The sequence below is a fragment of the Amphiura filiformis genome, chromosome 19 (genome assembly GCF_039555335.1).
Source record: "Amphiura filiformis chromosome 19, Afil_fr2py, whole genome shotgun sequence".
Classification (NCBI taxonomy): Eukaryota; Metazoa; Echinodermata; class Ophiuroidea; order Amphilepidida; family Amphiuridae; genus Amphiura; species Amphiura filiformis.
This window is the reverse complement of record NC_092646.1, coordinates 45,774,127-45,796,125: the sequence shown is the minus strand read 5'-3', so window position 1 is coordinate 45,796,125 and position 21,999 is coordinate 45,774,127. Positions and strand designations below refer to the sequence as shown.

The 21,999-nt window shown below is 36.9% G+C and overlaps 1 protein-coding gene across 1 annotated transcript; it reads right to left on the bottom strand.

The window, feature by feature from the left end:
* Positions 1 to 254: 254 nt before the first annotated feature.
* Positions 255 to 20,609, bottom strand: LOC140141369 (phenylalanine--tRNA ligase alpha subunit-like). Its single transcript, XM_072163207.1, has 12 exons — positions 20,449 to 20,609; positions 13,950 to 14,090; positions 12,910 to 13,011; positions 12,343 to 12,461; positions 10,632 to 10,724; positions 9,680 to 9,808; positions 8,845 to 8,960; positions 6,364 to 6,448; positions 5,084 to 5,183; positions 4,222 to 4,390; positions 2,726 to 2,918; positions 255 to 1,012 (listed from the first exon to the last, which is right to left on the bottom strand). Exons 1-12 carry the CDS (start codon positions 20,584 to 20,586, stop codon positions 907 to 909), a joined length of 1,491 nt encoding a protein of 496 aa, XP_072019308.1. The 5' UTR covers positions 20,587 to 20,609; the 3' UTR covers positions 255 to 906.
* Between the last annotated feature and the right edge of the window lie 1,390 nt (positions 20,610 to 21,999).

Sequence of the window (21,999 nt, the reverse complement as noted above, 5' to 3'; positions counted from 1 at the left end):
ATCTCAATTCTCCACAATGACTTCAGAGCCTATATTTTGCACAAGTGACAAGCTTTGTTCAAGGCTTTGTTCTCCTCAAGGCTTTATGCAGTGGAAGACTCAGTGCAACATTTTAGCCACTGCGAAAAATGATGATGGAAAATGATGGCAAAGGAAAAACACCTGCGACATCGGTCATAGTATAATAAAGCGATACATTGTTTTTGTCTTTCCAACCTGTAAGAGTACCTTGTTTTTTTCCATCTGAAGATGGCAAATGGCAATGCACTGACATGTAACACCTTCCTGGAACACATTCACAGCCCAACAGATTCCTTTTGCTGGGTTCCAATTATTCGCCTGTGAATGTGGTCCCGGAAGCTGTTCTGTGTCAGTGCATTTTACTGTTGTGTCAGTTGTGTTGGGACAACTGTTTGGTACTGACATTTGTTTAGAGTAGAGTATTGAAGTAATCCTGTGTGTAATTTTTGTTAATGTACAGGCAAATAATTGGAACCCAGCAAAAGAAATCTGTTGGGCTGTGAATGTTTTCCAGGAAGGTGTTGCATGTCAGTGCATTTTGCTGTTGTGTCAGTTGGACAACTGTTTGGTTACTGACAAGTGTTTAGAGTAGAGTATTGAAGTAACCCTGTGTGCAATTTTTGTTCATTTTTATGGACAGGATTTTAAGATATGACCTTGTGAAAAATTATAAGTTTCTTTTTGAGGCCAGTTTATAATTGTCTGTTTACTCTGACATCATTGGTGAATTCAGTCCTTATCGCATCAATAAAAAAAATTGCATTGTTTTACAGTTCAAATTATATCTATAAAATTGTCATTAACACAATAGTTAAATCATACAAATCTAAAACTTTGTATATATTTCCCTTGAACCTTATAAATAAATAAAATGCTATGTTTACATTATTTATCTAGCCTGCATATTGGGTTGTCGTATACCATCTGTAGATTGACCTTTGGCCCAATGAGGTCACGAATGTTATCAATTCCATATTTGATCATAGTTGGTCTGAAAGAACAAAGAAACAAAAATGTAAACATCAAAACATGGGTTCTTCATATATGTATACCTACCATCTGTCTCTTAAACTTGCAGAATGGCACTTACTTACATTAGGTGCATACACAGCTTAAACATGAAAGTGGGATCCTGATTCTTGATTGGCTAATTCTATCATCCTACAATCATAACACCACAGCAGTTTTAATATCCGCTTGGGCAATTACAAATCAAATCTTCATTCGGCACTCATGAAGGGGCACCAAGGGAACAGGTCTAGAGCCCTACCCATACCGCGGAAACAAGGCATGTTGCCTCAGGGGATCAGGTACCGCGTGAGTAAACTCAAAATAGCGCAAACACCTCGAGCGTACACAAAAGACACTTCGCGCGTATGATAAGCGATGTCGCCAGGTCTGTACGCTGTACCGGCGTCAGCTGAATTCGAGTACGCTTAGAGGGCACAGGCGTGGAAAATTCCAATCTGTGTATTAATAATCTAAGGCCCTACCTATGTCACCCATAAATAGGGCATGAGTGTCAAGGAGTGCAAGAGAGGGTCATTCTTCTCTGTCAGCGTTTCTCGCCCAAAAACACTCCTTTTCTAATAAACACCCATCACTTTTAAAATACGAAATGGATGAATGAACGAGTAGCAAATATTCTTGCGCTTTGCGCGAAAGATGTCAATGTGTATCAACTTTCACTTGAAATAGTATGAAACTATACATTTTTGTGTACTCTGGCGTGCACATATCCCAGCAAAATCGGGCGAATAATGCTCACTGGGCAATTTTTCTCTTTGCCCCCCTCGTTAAAAAAAAAAACCAAGCACGCCACTAGAAATGAACTGCAAACTACTTCAAATGGGTCTTCATATTGAAAATGTTTGAATTTTTTCCAACTAACATTTTACACAATAATAATGTAAAAAGTGTCCACCAAATGCCTTCATTTGGGACCCATCAAATTTTCCAACACAGGGGAGGGCACATATCCTCCCTCAGACACCCCCTAGACGAGAGGCCTGCTTCGCGGTCATATTTAACTAAATTTGTGTCCCCCAACGATCAACTTCGGATTGACGCCTTGCACACGCAGCCATATGTTTTATGAAAGTGAGCATACGATACCAGTATGACTTGTCATCTCAAAAACGTATTGGTTTAGAAAAGATGACTGCTAAAGAAACCCTATATTGCAATTTGGGTCACTGAAAATTTAATTTCTGAAAGCAAATTTGATTCTTTTTGTTGCCAAAATTGGGTTATTTTGCAGACAAATAATAATAATAATAAATTTTAAATAAATTTTGGATTTATAAAGCGCCTTTCTCCAGATCTTAGAGGACTCAAAGCGCTGTAATTTCGCTGCAATGGTGAATCATCACAATCAGATCGCATCAACTAGGTTGCTGCCGAGCGGCGCACACCTATCCGCATTTAGATTGTAACATCCACCAATTATCTGTGCAGCTCCCCAAATTCCATTGGGTGAAGGAAGTTTTGATAACCAAACAACTAATCACCGATTTTTGCGATACAGGAGGAAACCGGAGATCCCGGAGAAAACCTGCGAGAGCGAACTTGGAATCGGGATAAACCAAGTGCACATGAGTCCTTGGGCCACGCCGGGGCTTGAACCCGGGACCTCAGTGGTGCAAAGCGAGGGAATTACCGCTGCGCTAACTCGCCCTCCCAAACTGCTGACTCAAATGCTTACCTTTCTAATGAGAGTCCCCAGGCTATGACAACTACATCTTCAGGTAAGCCCATAGGGAGTAACATCTCTGGTCGGAACACCCCAGAGTTGCCAATCTCCACCCATTTCTTAAGGCCTTCATGGTAACTGAACACCGCCATGCTGGGTTCTGTATAAGGGTTATAGGCTGGCTTGAAGCGTAACTTTTCTATACCTGCATGGAGAGGAACATGTAACAAAATTATGAAAAAAATATTTCATGCATCATCTATATTCTCATTACATAATTATAACCAAATGGAAAGAACATTTCAAGAAATAATTTAAGCCAAAGAAACCACTCAAACCAAAAACTGAATGTGAAATTTTCTACCAACTGAGTAATTGTGTCACTTTATGCTATTTGATTTTCATCTGAGGTTAAAGACCCCTGCTCCCGCCAAATGGGCTATTCCAGTTGAAATCCACACTACCCCTGTGGAAGATTTTGGAAATGTCTTCCACAGGGGGAGTATGTTTTTCAAATGTAATTGGTCAGAGTCAATCATTTTGAAACCCATATTCCCCCTGTATTGTGGCTTTATCTATATCTTCCACAACTGGAGTAAGTATTTCAAATGGAAGTTACCCAATTGTCTATTCTATTTAAAATTGATACTCCCTCTGTGGCAGAAATTAGCTAAATCTTCCACAGGGGTAGTGTGAATTTTAAATGGAATTGCCCATTCTCATTACATAATTATAACAAAATCAGACAGATGCAAGCAACATTTCAAGAAATAAGTGAAGCCAAAGAAAATATCACCACTCGAACCAAAAAATGAATGTGAAATTTTCAACCAACTGAGCAATTGTGTCACTTTATGGTAATTGATTTTCATCTGAGGGAAAAGACTCACTCTCCCACCAAATGTTGTCCTATTATTTCCATTATTATGTTTTGAGGAATCCAAGTGTGTGAAAATATTGGATCCAACACATAATAATGATAAAATTGGATGCTTCACGCATAATATTTCAAAATATTGGACTCAATTATGTCTCGTCCAATATTCTAAAACTCATAGCTCGACCAATAAATATATTTATATATCCAATTTTATATCAAAATTGTCCTGGAGTTCTTTGCTGTAAATAAATTAATAAATCATAGGGTTTTATTGATCACCCTACGTGTGACCCAACCTCTGAACGATAGTGCACTGCCAGACGCACAATGATGTGCATTTTACAGTAAATTGCTGATCACTGTGGCCCAAATCATTCCATCAGCGCAAGCCCTAATATACCTACATAAACATGGCAGCCAGCATTAGCTCACAGAGTTTTGTACGGTATAGACAGGGACAATTGGCAGTAAAGTCCAGGGGAATTTCAAGCTAGCACGATTTTCCACAAGAACAGAAATTGGCACTGCAGGGCTTGAACTCATACTGTCACAGACCAAAGTTGCTTATCAATTGAGCCTGATATTTACAATTTCACTTCCAGTTAGTAGTTAAGCGGAAGTTATTTACCTAGCTTCTTGAAGAAGGCGTGTAATATACCAATAAGATGCCCAAGAGAGAGATTATAGTCGGCAACAACGCCCTCTATCTGGTGAAACTCGGCAAGATGCGTAGCGTCTAGTGTCTCATTCCTGAATACTCGGTCGATGGAGAAGTATTTCACTGGGGTGAATTTCTCCTAAAATAAGAATTGAATAAAAGTAATAGTTATAAAATGTGACTGAAGAATGGCCAGTTTCACTACTGCACAATGTAATTTGTATTTGATCCGAAGAGGTCAGAGGATGTTTAAAGACATTCCCACAACCCAATGGGGTTTCTGACCTTGTATGTCTGGCTTTTGTACACATATGGTACAGTTGATCATGCCTTGCATTGGAATTGTGTGCAAATATCTGGTGTTTTCATCCTATTATTTAACATTCATAACATCGAGACTTAGGAATAAATTTAATGCAGTGGGACAATATGAATGTTTCCTGTAAGAAAATCAAATATCAGTCCTAAGTCTCAACTATTAGCTCGTTGGCTGCAGTTTTAAAATGACCATTTTGTGTGTGTGGCAATGGGGACTTTGCCTTTAAAATTAGGTTATATTGATCAAATTTCCCAATCATAGTGCATTGTAGGAATGCCTTTAAGCCTCCTCTGCGAAGAGGTATAAACTAGTGAGTTTGGATTCTGCCAAGTGTTGCTCATGGAGAGTCAAATAGTATACCTCGGGATTGTTTCACAAAGCCCCAGACAAAATGATTTAAACTGTGTGGTTGCTTGCATCGCGCTATGTGCCGATAACATATCAAAGGATAATACATACATACAAGACAAGAAACAATACCTCTAAGTTGATATCTAATTTTTGTCAGTTTACCTGTTGTGCTAATTTGTAGAGCATGCGTGCACTGACTGCTGTTGTGTGCGTTCTCAGGATGTTTTTCTTGGCTTCACTCAGTTTCCAGTCATACTTGTACCTGTGTAAGAGAGCACAACCCATTAATAGTACTCATTTAGATACTGAGGCACTTAAGGGAAGAGGTATGAACGTTTGGACAGTATTTATTGTGGGACATTAGAGCACATCAGACATATCGAATTGCATTCTGAATACGAAGAATGTCATTCTGATATCAAATAATTTCGGTTTTTGAAATTCGCAATTTAATACACATTTTATGGCAAATCATTAAAATTTATATTTTGATATTTAACAGTACTAAAGTAAACTTTATAAATCTGATGATTTATACTTAACGATGTATGTAGGTGGGATGAAATGCCGACGATCAATTGAAAATTTTGACCTTTCGTATTGAAGATATGGATTTTTTTCCCAAAACACCAAAAAAAATTAGGTCTTTTTGGAAAAAAATCTATATCTTCAATATGAAAGGTCAAAATTTTCAATTGACCGTCGACTTTTCCTCCCTGCTACATATACTTTTAAGAATATATCATTAGATTTATATAATTTACTTCGAGGACTGTTATATATCAAAAATGTGAAAAATATCAAATTTTTATAATTTGTCATAAAATTTGTATTATATTGTGATTTTCAAAAAATGAAAATTATTTGATATCAGAAAGACATGCTTCGTATTCAGAATGCAATTCGATAGGTCTGAGGTGCTCTAATGTCCCACAAAAAATACTGTCGAAACGCAATAAACGCTCATTTTAGATCCCTTAACTGATAGCTTTAAATTATTATATAGTTAATAGCAAAATATACACTAATCCTACTACAATTCTAGCAAGGGCTGTTTTCACTTGCCAACATGTGTGCCCTTTTTGTTGTGCGATGCTACATAGATTATTCAGCCAATGTGGTGCCAAAATTGTACACGGGATTGAACATTCATGGGAGCTTGTCCGGGAACGGGTATTATCCCATTCTTAAAAAAATGTTTTTGCTCTTTTTATGACGAAATTATCATCAATTCCGGAAATGTAAAATTTAAATAAAAAATTGTTTTTCTTTTCACATTTCCAGATTTTTTTTAATATGGTCAAATTTCCAGAAATTTCGGGAAAACTTGCATCCGCCAGCATTTCAACTGGATATTTTAAATTAACTAAGGCATGGGAAGTAAAATGCTGGGAAGCAAAGCTAAAAATATAACAAGAATAGGGAGGCATGAGCCAACATACCCTTGAGAACCATAACCGCCTTCTGAGTGCACCTTCTTTACTCGTTCTAAATAATCCATTGGAAACTCATGGGCAAATTCAGGATCTACAATGAAAACAAACAGACAATTAATGTTAATAATTTATCAGAAATAAAATTATTTGCAGCAGTATGAAGCATTCACATACAATGGATATTTATTCCATTATGGTACAGCCCTGTCTATGGTGGCAAGCTGCACCATTACCATTGGTCTAGGAATAAAAGAAATGTCAAAACATTCAAATTACTGGATTTTCTACCTGAGACTACCAGAATGCATCAATACCATGGTGAAATGCCTCAAATTTCCCAAAGAGCTTTGCCATTTAGACCCCATTATGTTACATATTCTCTGGCATTAGGCAGTCCAATTGTAAGAATTGCATGTACAATGAAAAATGTCTTGTGTGCTAGATACTACATATACTGAGGCAGGTAAACAACCAGACGTGGTTGTTGTAAGGGAACCAGACATGCCAACTTTGAAATCCAGATTTCCGTACTCAGAAGAACAAAAATCCGTATTTTGCACCCTAAAACCGTATTTTTTAAATATGTACCTTTTGCATACATGCCAACCCCAGAAACCCCAAAAGTAGAACACATAATTGCAAGGGAGCACATAACAGCCGGGGTTCAGGGGCCCACCTTACAAATTTGCAATCAAATTTGGCAATACCAAAGAACCATTCCATCAAAGTAATAAATCAATACAGAAAGATGCTTCCTTTACGAGTTATCACTCATTGAAAGTGCTACTTTGCTATACTTTACATGGAAAGCAGCCATCTTAAAGTCGTCATATTTCCTTAATTACATGACCGATCCAGCTGATTTTCGGATATGTGATGCACAGTTGAAAATTAATTATTAAAAGATTTGGTGACCTCAGTCGACCTTTGACCTTGTATGTGACCTTTGACCTCACGAAATTGGATAAAGTATGTAGACCAAACAAATTGATATATTTCTGGAAACACTGTGTTTTGTTACATCTAATGTTGTTAGAAGCATGCTTTGTTAAAACTTTTAAGTTCATAAAATCATTGATCATCTGAATCATCTGAATCATCATCATTATAGTATCAGTCTAACATCAGGTTTTGTTCATGTTTCCAAAAAAAATTAAACAGTTTAATGCCAATGTCAATTAGAAGACTTTACTGGGTATAGCAGATGTCTATGTATGGTTAAAGAAAAATATTAAAAATATTAATGTGCACTGCTGCACCATTGAGAAAACAAAGTCGGAAAGCATCTTGTAGGCTTATTCTTTTGCACCTAATAGTTAACTAAATACCTCCAGAAGACATAGCATGTGTAGCAGTTAGATGAAGATGCTTAATAAAAAATATTAATGTGCATGAAAAATCCGCATCCGCAAGTCAGGAGAAAATTATTTCGGAAACCATCTTGTAGGCCTATAAATATTTCTTTAATGTGCATGCATCGTGCGAAAGTCGGAAGTAAAAGGAGGTCGGAAACCTTCTTGTAGGCTTATTCTTTTGCACCAATATAGCTAGTAGTTAACTAAATACTCTCAGAAGACATAGCATTAGGTGGTTAATAAAAAATATTAATGTGCATGAAAAATGTGCAAGTCAGAAGAAAATTATTTCGGAAACCATCTTGTAGGCTTATTAAATATTTCTTTAATGTGCATGCATGGTGCGAAAGTCGGAAGTAAAAGGAGGTCGGAAACCTTCTGGTAGGCTTATTCTTTTGCACCAATAGAGCTTAATAGTAATACCCTCAGAAGACATAGCATTAAGTGGTTAATAAAAAATATTAATGTGCAAGTCAGAAGAAAATTATTTTGGAAACCATCTTGTAGGCCTATAAATATTTCTTTAATGTGCATGCATGGTGCGAAAGTCGGAAGTAAAAGGATGTCGGAAACCTTCTTGTAGGCTTATTCTTTTGCACCAATAGAGCTAAATAGTTAACTAAATACCCTCAGAAGACATAGCATTAGGTGGTTAATAAAAAATATTAATGTGCATGAAAAATCTGCAAGTCAGAAGAAAATTATTTCGGAAAGCATCTTGTAGGCCTATTAAATAATATTTTTTAATGTGCATGCATCATCGAAAGTCGAGAGAAAAACGATGTAGGTAACCACTTTAACAGACCAAGAAAGTGGTCAAATGATATCAGTAATTCAGTCGATAGTCTAATCTTGCAACTGTTTATCTTTTTAAGACACAACATTTTAATATGTTGGTCAAAATTCTGGAATTCCGTATTTTTTTGGGGGTGACCGTACTACCGTATTTTGCACGTTTTACCGTACAAAATATGGTGAAACCGTACTAGTTGGCATGTCTGGGGAACAAAGGCCATGTCTTTGACAATTTGTCCTGGTTAGAGAACAAACAGGATCAAAGAAGGCTGAATTAATATTATTTTTGGTCCCAATTCTACCAGCTTCTTGCCCAGTTTTCATGCACCTGGCCTACCTTTGATGAAGAATGTATCATGTGCATCTCTGGCAGGATGCTGCTGAGGCTGGAACAAGGCATCAAAATTCCAGAAAGAACTCTCAATGTAATTATTAGTAGGCATCTCAGTGAAGCTGAAGAAGAAAGTACAAAATCATTACTGTAAGAATAATACACAACAAGGAATTGGGTGATGAAAAATAAAGTGCCAATCACTTCCAGGAAATCTGACAAGGTATCAAATAAAATGTGATGCGATCAAGCAAAATCAGTCGGAACTCTGCATTCCTAGTTTTGAGATATGGGCCAAATAATGTGTGTAGGGGTGGAAAAATCAAAATTAACATTTTTGCATATCAACTTAAAGGCCGCTCCAAATATCTGGAACACACATTAAGTTGGAAGCTGTGTTAACTTTGGTGGTATAGAGGTGAACATTGACTTGATTATATTTTAAGCCTACTTAATTGGGTTGCCTTTGTAAGTTTGCCTGGTCAACTGGATGGGTCTTTAAGCACAAGCTCTTATTCAAAAACTTTCTGATCAGATGCCAGATGAAATCACCTTTAGTACCAAACATACAATTAAGCAAACCAAGTAACTTGAAGTTGCAAACAGGAATACAATTTGAAACTTGGTATCATGCATGAGACAACACAAGCCGATTCTCATTTTTTGTTTACGGCAAACTTTTCCACTCCCTCTTGAGATGCCTTATCACCTCTTGCTAGTCAAAGTTGATGTTACATCACCATGTCTAAGAAAGTCAAAACATGAAACTTCTATTTCTCTATTTGATAATTTGGAACTACTTGTTGCATAATCTGATAATCTACACAAACATTTAACTTACCCCATTTCTAAGAATATTTGTCTAAATTCAGCCCTGACCTTGAGTAGAGGATGCAGATGTCCTGCAGTTGGGGGTACACCCATTGCATCAAAATTATATGCCTTGAATGGCTTACCCTTCCATGAACCACTGCAATATGAAAAACATATTATTGTTGAGTAGTTAATACAAAGAGGAAGTTGGCTGGTGGAATTATTAATTTTACATAAATGGTACCTGTTCTCACAAAATAAGCAGAAAGCCACCAGGTAAAGAAAAGGAGATATGGTTCATTGAACATGCAAGAAAGCATTAGAACACAAAAATAAATTGTCATTTGAAATGTGCACTTTCAACACCAAGTCAGGGAGTTTGGCATCATCTTAAAGCTAATGATCAATCAATATCAATCTGGACATACCTCAGAATCTTATTGACTTTCCTCTCATTTTGTAGGAACAGGTTTCAAATATCAGTAGAGCTCCGTATTAAAGACACAATAAAGCGTGTTGTATATGACTGTAATAGAGTTGATTGTGTTTGATATTGGCTGCACGTCTTGATTACTGTGAGGTACCACTTGCTTATGGCATTATTAAATCCATAATGTGCGATTTGCTCCACAGCGACAACCTCAATTTTTCTTGAAATTCTACTTTTTGCATGATTTTTGCAAATGTTAATTATTATGCTTGATAAAATTGATTACATCACCAGGGTACAATAGACATCTGTACCTAAATGGGCACTGATAGTGCTACAAGACCAAATTGAGACATTTCAGTTGAAATCCACACCCCCTATGGCAGACACATGACCTTAATCTTACACAAAAGGATTGTGAATTTCAAATGGGGGAACCTGAATGAGTGACTCCATTTGAAATCTACACTCCCTGTGTGAGAGATTAAGGTCAAGTCTTCCAAAGGGGGTGTATGGATTTAAACTGAAATATCTCATTTAATAGACTTACCTGCTTATCATTTCTGGTGTGAGGTCAGTGTCTAGTTTTTGTACTGATGTGGTGAATCCACTGCCCTTCCACACAAGAAATATATTTACAGTTCTGTAGAAAAACAAAAACATTTATATATAATGATTACCATGTAGTGATACTGACATAATCTTATCTCAATAAGTATTTAGGTTGATATATGTGATCTGCTACTACAAACAGTGTTGCCAAAACTTTTCAGCACCAAGGCGCGGCGCATTGACTCGCCAGGCCGCGGTAAAGGATTCTCAAGTAGCCCAATTTTAAGCTTCCAAAAAAGCGCCCAATACCGGATATTTGGGCGGGTTTACTCGAATTTAGAACGCAAAACACCCAATTGGGCGGAAAAGCACTTGACTTTAAAACTTCCGGTACTTGCTGGGAAGTTACTGACCGATCAATAAATGGTCACAAAACCCATTGTAATTTCAATTTGGAACTTCAAAGACTCAAAACCTTTATAAATCGGCTAAATTGAAAGGAAAATACATCAAATTAGTGCCACGGCCTGAGACTGGCAAAAGTAGCCCAATTTTAGACAAGTAGCGGCATGCTTTTTTGAGTAGCGGCAAGTGATCACCAAGTAGCCCAATTGTGCGCCTAAGGCGCGGCGTTGGCATCACTGACTACAAAATGAGCATAAAGTGGCCAATAGTTTCAAGACCTCCTGGCTGCTGAGTTTATATCCTTTGTTTAACATGCACCTGTTCAAGTCCCATTGTGCATGTTGTGCTCCATTCACAAAGGACATACTACACTTTTGGCTTGTAGAATGCCCCATTCACAAGGCATGCTACTGTCTTGTACAAGTGCAGGGGGTCTTGAAACTATACAACTGTGACTTTACGCTCATTTTGTGGGAGCAGGTCACATATTTTTCATGAGCAAAGATGTGCTAAAGCCCCCTGTTATCAGACCAACCCTTTAAAAACATTATTTTGATATTATTTTGAATTTTACATGCTAACATTCTTAAAATTAAATGTTGAAAACCATAAAATAATAAAAATTGTTCCTGAGATGAAATAATTTTCAGGTTGTGTGAAACAACATACATACAAAATAAATTGGAAATTTTTGCTCATATTCTAAAAATCTTCTTTTACCGACATCCATCCAATCACTTTGATCAAGTCTTGGCATTTGAATCAAGCAGGAGTAATCACTCTCCTACACTTCTTCAGGAGAATAATGTGTAGCTTATCTGTAATTCTAAAACTTCAATGTTCAATTTAAAATCAATCCCCTGATAGCTAGTCCATCTACATATACATCCTGAGTACAACTACATCTGACAGCTCTTATATTTATATCCTCACAAAAGATAAGTATAGCATCCCTAGAATTGGCCAACATCAAATCCTGCTTATTTAAATGCTGTAACCTTAACAACCAACCCTGCTTTTTGCTATCGAAAGTTAAAGAAAAACGAAAAAGGAGAGAAGATGAAGAAAGAAGTCATTTGGTACCCCCAGGATTCGAACCTTGGACCCCCGGCATGCCAAGCACACAATCATCGACCGGTAGCTACACGGGTGATTGCGTCATCACAGACCCTGGGATTCACGCATGCGCAGTGGTTTTCATTGTGGTATTTTGTGGTATTTACGGGTGTTAGGGTTAACATAGGCTTCAATCTAGGAAAATTCATGTTATCTAACCACACTACAGTACTCAATTGATTTCTTACACTTCTTGTATAAGTTTCCTCTTCTTCAATTCTGCCTTTTCTTTATCCGTTATATCTGAAAGGTTTCCCTGCTGGAGTTGTTTTAATTGATTTTGTACTCTGTCCACTATGCTGGCAACCTACAATCAAATAAAAACAGAAAATGTCACTTTTGAATTAAGAATGAAATTGCCTTCACTGGAATGTTCTTCAGACTCATATCTCTCACTCTCATAGCTCCTCATTAGTATAGTTGAATCTTTTGCTTTGTTTTGTAACAACACTATTAACCCAAGGCAAGTTATGGCAAGTTTACAATGTTAAGTTACTTTTGGGATACCCTGTACAATTATGTAAACAATATAAAAATAAATGTACACCCAAAATGACTTTGTTAAGCACCCTGAGCGGTTAATGGAATGAATATGGTTCATTTATTTCAAGCATATCATATTATAATAATTCTTTTGTTTTATGATAACATCTTGTATATTAAAATGTAAAACATAATAATTACTCAGAACAGCAATTCAGTCTAACCCTGTCTCAAACCACTAACCCCTGAACTGGTTCCAAAATGCATCTTACCTTTCTTTGAACTGTAGGACCACCTGGAGCTTTCTTATTCACTTCCAACCAGCCTGCTGACATAGCTTTACTAAAACCAATCTTGGCATAGGGTCCAGATTTCTGACAAATAAACATTTGCACAACAATCAATGCCTTTTTTTGGTTAATAATATTAATGACAACCATTACTTTACTATGCATCAGGAACTTGTGTAAAACATGGTTGCACAATTGTCACTAATACTGTTAATGCTTTGCATGCTAGCCATGCGCTTCAATGGAAAGTTCAAGTTTTGAAATATTTTCTCAAAATATCAAGAGCTATCTTAAGAACTACTGGATCAATACTAGGCGTGTTTGTACTCATTTTAATGCATTTTTCATGTTGATTCCAAATATGGTCATGAAAATTTACATTTCTGAAATTTTTGAATTTTTTAAATTTTTTTTGAAACTTGTCGTCTGCAGTCGACACCAGCGTGAAGAGAGTTAAAGTAATAATACTTGCTCCTCTCAGCCAATATCATACTTGTGATATCTATAATTGCTATCTTATTCTACTCCTTCATAACACATCACTTACATTTTGGGGCTAATTTTATGTTCATATTCAATTACAAAATCACTCAAAATGTGTTAGTTTTTCTGTTACATATCTACACTTCTACACTTATGCACAAAAAATAACACAAGTTGAATGATTATGCCCATCAAACAAAGTGTTTTCATTTGGTTCCAATGTACAGATAAGGACAGAAACAGGAAATCCCTGAATCAAGAGCAGGACCTAATGTTTGCCATACTTGTACTTTAACAACTTGCTCTAAGACTTTAATATCAAATTTGTATCAATAATCATAAAGCTCCAGAAGCTACATACATTGTAGGTCTCGTAAACTGAAGTCTCGGTCACGACTCCCACTCTCAAGAAGGATAGCCTTTCCTATTTCTTCCAATAACAGTGTAATATATGAATCTGGTTAACTCAGGGAAGAATATACTCATTTCTTTAAAGCAAACAATATTCAAAGAAGATTTAATGTTGAAAGTGAATTTACCATGAGTTGAGCTTGTTGTATCCCACCATCTGCCGGTATCGCATTGTACACCCTGGCCTCATGACTGCCATCCTTAGTCACTTCTTTACCTTCTTCCGTTAACTCCCAGTGTTTACTGGTTCTCTGTTCAGATTCAATAATCTGTAAGCAAACACATCAAAGCAGAAATAATTCACTTTTAAAAGGAGAATGGTATGGGCTGTGCCATTTTTGCTCCATGTGCATAATTTTACTCCAGAGGGGGAAAACATCCAAAACTTGATACATTATTGGCCTTAACTCAAGATCTGCAATCATTGGCTTTGATGCATCATTTAATATCAATGTATTAAATGTACAATGCAGTTTTTTAGTTAAATGGCTAAAACTGGAAAAAATTTAATTGTTTGCCACTGCGAAATACCCAGGATCAGAGAGTAAAATGTTAGTCATAGTAGTATCTGACAATCTCCAACACACAAAATTGAGTGTCCATGCCTTCATGAGCGATATTTTTGGCTCTATCAAAGAAAAAATAAGAGCCGAGATATATATTTTTTGGACGGGGCAAGTTCCCAATTCAAACTATGTTAAGATTCTCTTTTCAAACCTGGCAAACTTGGAGGAAGAGTTCAATGTGAGAAACAGGTGGCATTTTTTTGCCACCTCCCACGGTAAGGAGGTAGTAGATGGCCTGGGGGAACGGTCAAAAGAGCTGATTGCCATTATGTGTGGAGTGGACAGGACTGGTTGTGACACTAGAAGAGTTCTCCCAGGTTGCTAACGCAAGGAATCCAAGAATCACTGCATACATATTTGCACCAAAAATGGTCAAAAAATGCTGAATTTTCCAAAAAATATACATGTACGTATGTAATATTCTTCATGGCTGTTACCTTGGCTTGTTTTCTCAAAATTATACCGTAAAATATGCAAATTAGGTACCTAAGCCCAGGCGATTTTAGCAGATTTAGCACCCCCAAAAGAGATCATTTTTGACATAAAAACCTAAATAGACTTTTTTGAAAAAATGCTTCCTTCATCCTAAAAAAGTGGTTTTTAATGTTCAGTTTCCTATACTTTTGTACATGAGAGATGATTCATCAAATTGTTGACCCCCTCCTCAGGTATGTGGGAGGGGCCCACATGGAGGGGGGGGGTACTAATGTGCATGAAGAACAGGGTTCGAAATTTTGGTTGTCCGGTTGCCCGGGACAACTAAAAAAGTCGCCGGACAACCAAAAATACTGATTCGGTTGTCCGTCGGACAACCATAAATCTAGCAAAAAGTCACATTTGTAGGCCTACAGACAACCAAAAACCTAGACGGACAACCAGAAATTGTAATCTGGTTGTCCATGGGACAACCATTTATTTTTCCTAAATTCGATCACTGATGAAGAATACATTGTATGATAAGAAGAATGTGTGTAATTCGGTATGTTAAACATACAAGAGTGATTGATGTCACTACAAATTGGAACTAAAATAGTAGGCCTATCCCAAGGAAAATACATACACACATTCACCCACCCACCCCCACCCAACCTCCCCCACCCCACCCCAAGACCACCGGCCTGACTGATGGCCACACAAAGCCAAAGGATACAGCTAAAAGGTTCATATAAAACTGTTGACCCAAGTTTGCTTCCATTTAGACTTAAACATGACTTGATATTTAGAGTAATGGCTCATAACATCAGTCCAGCATCATCTCAAACGTCATCATTCATTAATTAATACACATTACATAAAGATTCTTACTAGGCTATAAATATTCATTGAGGAAAAAGAGATGAGTTTTTGAACGCAATGATCAGTATAACATGCTGCTCTGATACTGGACCAAAATTCATCAATTTTGGGCATAAAAAGGTGTTCTCAATATAAAAGATTTGACAACATGCATGTTAAATTAGTACCATTATCTAGCCGAGTCATCCAGCCAGGGTTCTAAGGAATTTTCAATTTAAAATTGGAAATATATGAGTCCAGAAAGAGTTAATATGTATATATATAGCCTACATAAAATGAAAAATATATACAAGACAGATTTATTTCCTAACTTATTTTCATACTAATTTGTAACATTAAGGAATCCTGATGTTCAAATTTCTTAGGGAACAGGCTTATTTGATGCAGTATGATCTCCTGAGCATTTTGGCACCATTTTCATCCGAATCTGCCAAAAAATGAGTTGGTGCCGGCCAAAACAAGTATTTGGACAGGGGGGGGGGTCTGAAAATCAATATTTTTGACAATAATCATTATTATATGCCTAATTATGTTAAAGTTGGTGCTGATTTGTATGTACTTGATGTCTAGAATTCCATTTATGAAAGTTGCATAAAAATTGGAGTTGTTGTTTTCTTAAAATGGCTGTTTTACGTCCAAATATGGATGTGAGGGCGCTTTGCATAAAACATGCAAACAATCTTTCAAACGGAAATTTCAATGATATATGTATCAATGTATGAAGATAATCATAGTTAGTACCTGCTCAAGAAATTTGAGCGGTTTACATAGTACGGTTTGATTTTGGCAGCCATTTGAATATTTCATAGAATGCTCCCATTTAACTGTACAGGAGTCAATGCACTATAAAACGTGTACGTTTCAATGGAAGGCTTCCTGAGAATACGAAAAATGGTGCCACGGTCAAACGAAAAGCATTATAATGCCCAAATTTCTTGAGGATATGCCACATGTGATTATCTTCAAGATGGCATCATTAAAATTTATTGTGAAAAGAACGCGTGCGTGTTTTATGCAAAGCGCCCTCACATCCATATTTGGACATAAAACAGCCATTTTTAGAAAACGGCAACTCCAATTTTTATGCAACTTTCATAAATGGAATTCTAGACATCAATTACATACAAATCAGCACCAACTTGAACAGAATTAGGCATATAATAATGATTGTTGTTGAAAATATTGATTTTCAGACCCCCACAGACCCCCCCTGTCCAAATCCTTGTTTTAGCCGGCACCAACTCATTTTTGGCCAATTTGGATGAAAATGGTGTCAAAATGCTCAGGAGATCATACTGCATCAAATAAGCCTGTTCCCTAAGAAATATGAAACATCACCCTTTTTAAAAGGCTGTTTAAGGGGGTACTACACCCTGGCCAATTTTGTGCCTATTTTTGCATTTTTCTCAAAAATTATAGCACATTGGTGACATGTAAGATATGTATATTATAGGGGCAAGGACTACAACTACTGTACTGAAAATTCAGCAACTCAAGGCAAGTAGTTATTGATTTATTGATCAAATATTGCTTTTCCCTCATTTTTGACTGTTACTCCACAACTGTTGTCTGTGCTGAAATAAAATTTCCAGTGCAGTAGTTGTAGTCCTTGCCCTATAATATACATATCTTACTTGTCCCCAATGCGCTATAATTTTTGAGAAAAATGCAAAAATAGGCACATAATTAGGCAGGGGTGTAGTACCCCCTTAAAGAGCTCTGTAAATTGCATTTGATAAAGGCCTTGGAACTTTTTTTTCTTCTTTTTTTCAATTCAATTTATACTTTTATTTTTTTTGCAAAAACAAAAAGAACTCTTAGGGTCGGTCGGGTTACACCAATCCAAAAAAATGTTAAGGCCTTACTGTATTATCTAGCTGATAAACCACAGCACAACTAGGGTCATATTTACTATACTGTATTGTCTAGCTGATAAGCCACCCCCACAGCACAATTAGTGTCATATATTATACCGTAATGTCTAGCTGATAAACCACAGTGCAACTAGTGTCATATTATACCGTATTGTCTAGCTGATAAACCACAGCGCAACTAGGGCCATATATATTCTACTGTAATGTCTAGCTGATGAACCACAGCACAACTAGTTATGTACTGTAATGTCAGTGAAATAAGCTTCAGGACTTTTGATTGGTTAAAAAACACTTTTGATGTTTAAAAAAATGTTATAAAATTATTTGGGGGGGTGGTAATTAATTTATTTATTTTTAAATACATAATATTAAAATGTTTATTATGCTTCATTTTTTTATATTTTTGCAGTCCCCAACCTGAAAATTTTAACCAGAATACTATTTTTGGATAATGGTTTGATTTTGTGGTAGAATAGGCAAGTTCATTATACTTCCATATGAACCTCTCGGGAACCGCGAGCGGGAACGCTTCTACCTTGATCCCCATATTTTTGGATTTTTTATTTTTTATTTTTGTGCTTTTTTTGGTGGCATCAAGACTGTCCTGGCGCTTAGGCAAGGGTACCACATCCAAGTCCCCCAGGACAATCTATCACTTGCACATTAAAAAAAACCAAATTTTTTACCTAAGAACTGTCTTGGCGCCAGTGTTCGATTTAGAGGGGTTTTACATGCACAAATGCATGTAACTTTGGCTCTGTGCATGTAGAATTTTGTGTTATTCAGCCCATTTTGAGGAAAAAATCAGAGTTGTGCATGTAAATTTTATTTTCTAAATCGAACCCTGCTTGGCGCTTAGGCAAGACAAACGCACATCTAAGTCCCCTAGTAACATAAATTTTTATTGTTTCAGCACATTTTTTCTTCAAGGACTTTCCATAAATTTTTTTAAGCTTTAGACTTTTCAACAAAATTCCAGGACTTTCAAGTAAGGCTGGAATTTTCGGGCGGGCATGCGAGATTGCATTACCCGGGCAGGAAATACCCTCCTCGGGTAGTCCGGGTACCCAACATTTTTTATTTTTTCGGTTTTGTAGTCCCCGGACCTAGACCTAAATGCTAGGATCATTCATGGTTGACCTAAAAAAAATTCAAGATGTTTTGTATTTTTAAAGGAGTATTTCGTGATCCTAGCATCCTCTTTTTATGACATTTGTCAGTACATATCCACGAAAAAAGCCTATTCCCAAAATTTCAGTTGATTCCGATTTTGCGTTTGCGAGTAATATGAATGATTATGTGTATTACACTGCTCCATAGACAATGCGTTGTAATTTCGTTCTGGTGCACCAGAATGAAATTCAAATTTCACGATATCTTTGCAAAACGAATTAATCTGCAAGAAAGATTTTGTACATAAACATTATGTAGCCAGAGCGGTTTCCAGTGATATAAAAATCTCAACTTTTTTTGAGAAAAGTGGGGGGATGAGGCTGTGGATCACGAAATGCCCATTTAATATGAAAATTGATAATTTGTATTCATGTCATAGGCCTATTATAAGAGGACCTCTAGATTAGTTTGATGAACAATTTAGAGTGAGTATTATGTGTAATTTACTGACAAATCGATGCACTCAAACTGAGATGGCTCTTCGGTGCAAACTTAAAATAGGGCAGCATCAATAACGAAAATGTCATACCGATAAAATGACACATCTGTTTTGCCCGGTTTTTTTTTCAGTTTGCCTTGCGAACTAGTTTTTACTGCAGCCATGACATTTAATAAAATATACCTGCATCCTGAAATATAATATAATATATATAGCCTGGGATGCATGTATAATTGCAATGCTGATGCAATCTTGTTGCCAGTTTGTTGGTCACTCTCTGTCACTGTAATGAATCATACATGTACATGCATATCATTGTTTTTGTATTGACTGCAATGGGGTGCCGTACTATTACGCTATGTTTTGTATTTGGCGAGGATGACGATATTTACATCCTGAACTTGCAAACGGCCACAATGTGTTTTACTTGATATTTTTCACCCCTAAATAATCTTGTATAATTCCCTGCAATACCCTATATGTGATAAGAACTTAATTATCTCTCGAGCTTAATACTTCAAGCTTCTGGATGGGTACTGAAATGTGCAAAAAATCCAATTTCTTGCGCTCTCACCTTGAAATTTCCTGCTCATCGCGAATCTTGTTTGCATGGACAACGGAAATAAATATGGCCGACCCGTATTTAGCATTAATCTTCAACTGCTACGCACGGTCATAATGAGAAATGGCCATTTCGTTCCACTATGTTTACTAGCTTCAAAATCGGGGCCGGAAGACTTAGGCTAAAACTAAATCGCTAAGCGATAGCGATTTTTTTTGGGACAATGAGATAGACCTCTTTTTGTTATATTGGAAAAAGCGCGTATCTCATTGGTCAAGTACTGATCGGCGATGGAGTATAAATTCAGCTTAGCCGCGCATGCTCATATGCCAGTTTAAAAGTAAATACTCGAGCATGCGACGAGAGAAACTGCGCTGAAAACGTAAATCTACAAATTGGTTTTTTTAAGGAATGCATTGCGTCGATTGTACACCCAAACCTCGTATTATATACAAGCAACAATTTGGAGTGGTTCATATAAATGCAGGTGAGACAAATTCAACAAAAAGTGACATAAATACGGTGAAATACCACCATGGACTTTAGCATTGTAACCACTTCAGTCGCTAGTATACAGATGTTGTATAGCGACTGATTATTCGGTCTAGCAATGGGCAATGGCATTGCCTTGTACATTGCATGTCTAGCCGTGCTAGCGTCTGCTACAGGTCCACTGGAACTCGCACACTGTGTGAACGATTCACATAATTAACTTACATTTCCTAAGGACTGCAAGCTCTTGACAGCACCTACTATCTGTTGATGGTCTTTCTGCAATCTCTGAGCCAATTCACTCGTTGTAATCTCTCCATCTTTAGCCACATGCTGCAATACCAACTCACCCAAATCGGCCATTTTGTAAATAGTGGTTCCCGGTTTATTATTTTTGCCCACCCTTTCGCGTAGTTGAGAAAAGTTTATTACATGCGTCATAGGGGCAAATTTTGAAAACCAGCAAAAATCGTGAAACTTTTCAGGCTTATTCACTACAAATAATTTTGTACAGCTTGTTTCAGATACTATCATATCTTTTGACAATGTTAATATATTATGTTAAATATTATTTCACCGAAAAATATAGCTATGTTAAAGATATTCCTATGAAAAATACAGTATAATTTATTTTAAAGATTCGTAAAAAACAATTTTTACTAATGCGGACGTATAATGTAGCCATGGATAGTGTGACGTCAATCAATTAGCCAAAGAAAAGGAACAACTTGCCGAACAAGTTGATGCATGATGAGGAGCAACAACGACACGACAGGTGCAGGAACATCGAATTGATCAAACTAATCGATCAGTACCAACTACCGATTTCACTAAAGGATGTCACAGTGAAGGTGTGATAATGGACAACCAGTGCAAATAATATTTATACCTTTTCACGTGTGACTATGACAATTATGATGATGGTTAAAAAATGCCGGATAAAAATGCCAAAATGGGGTAAGCTTAAAAAAAAAAATTTGTACTGGCATCACATTTAGTTATAATATGACCTGAAATGGTCTGCCCAGAAATCCAGTAGACCTCTACCTCTACCTCTACGTAAATACTTGGCAAGGTCCATAAGTTTGGATGTAGTGCCAAGGAAGAAAACTTGTTGCTCCCGTGCAGTGCAGGTAATGAAGGTGCCGATATATACAAAGTGCGAGTAATAATGGACCTGGAATTACATTGAACCAGTAACTGACCCCTGAACACCTCGTAAGTTGGAGAAGACAAGGTGCTCACTGGTAGAGAATTCCACCAGGCAAAAAAAAAAAAAAAAAACGAAGCTTTGAAGAGCTGGATACGGGCTGGTAGTGGATTGAATTTACTGGGATGGTAGGCTCTTGTTATATCCAGGCTGGACACATCACACTACCGTGTGATGTGTCCAGTTCGTCGCCGAACTTGCATATAAGATGGAGAGCTTAGCATAACGGCCTGCCTATTTACGCTTCCTGAAAACACTCTTGCACATAACATACAAAACCACAAATTCACTAACTTCAACTTGCACTACCGACACCATGAAAAATATTTTAATTATTACCGATCCTTCAGAATACTTGCAAATATTGGCAGTTTCATAAAATCCTGCTGCTGAAAATCGTGAATTCCACAATCTTCTGTCAGATCCAGGTCAGTAGTCACAGGTGGGCGAATCTACCAGCGTGACAAGACCAGAGATAATAAAAAGGATGAGAGGCCACGCCGTACAAATAGCTAGCCTGATTGGCAAGCGCCGTCGCTGGCCAGATCTTCTACGATCGTGTATGA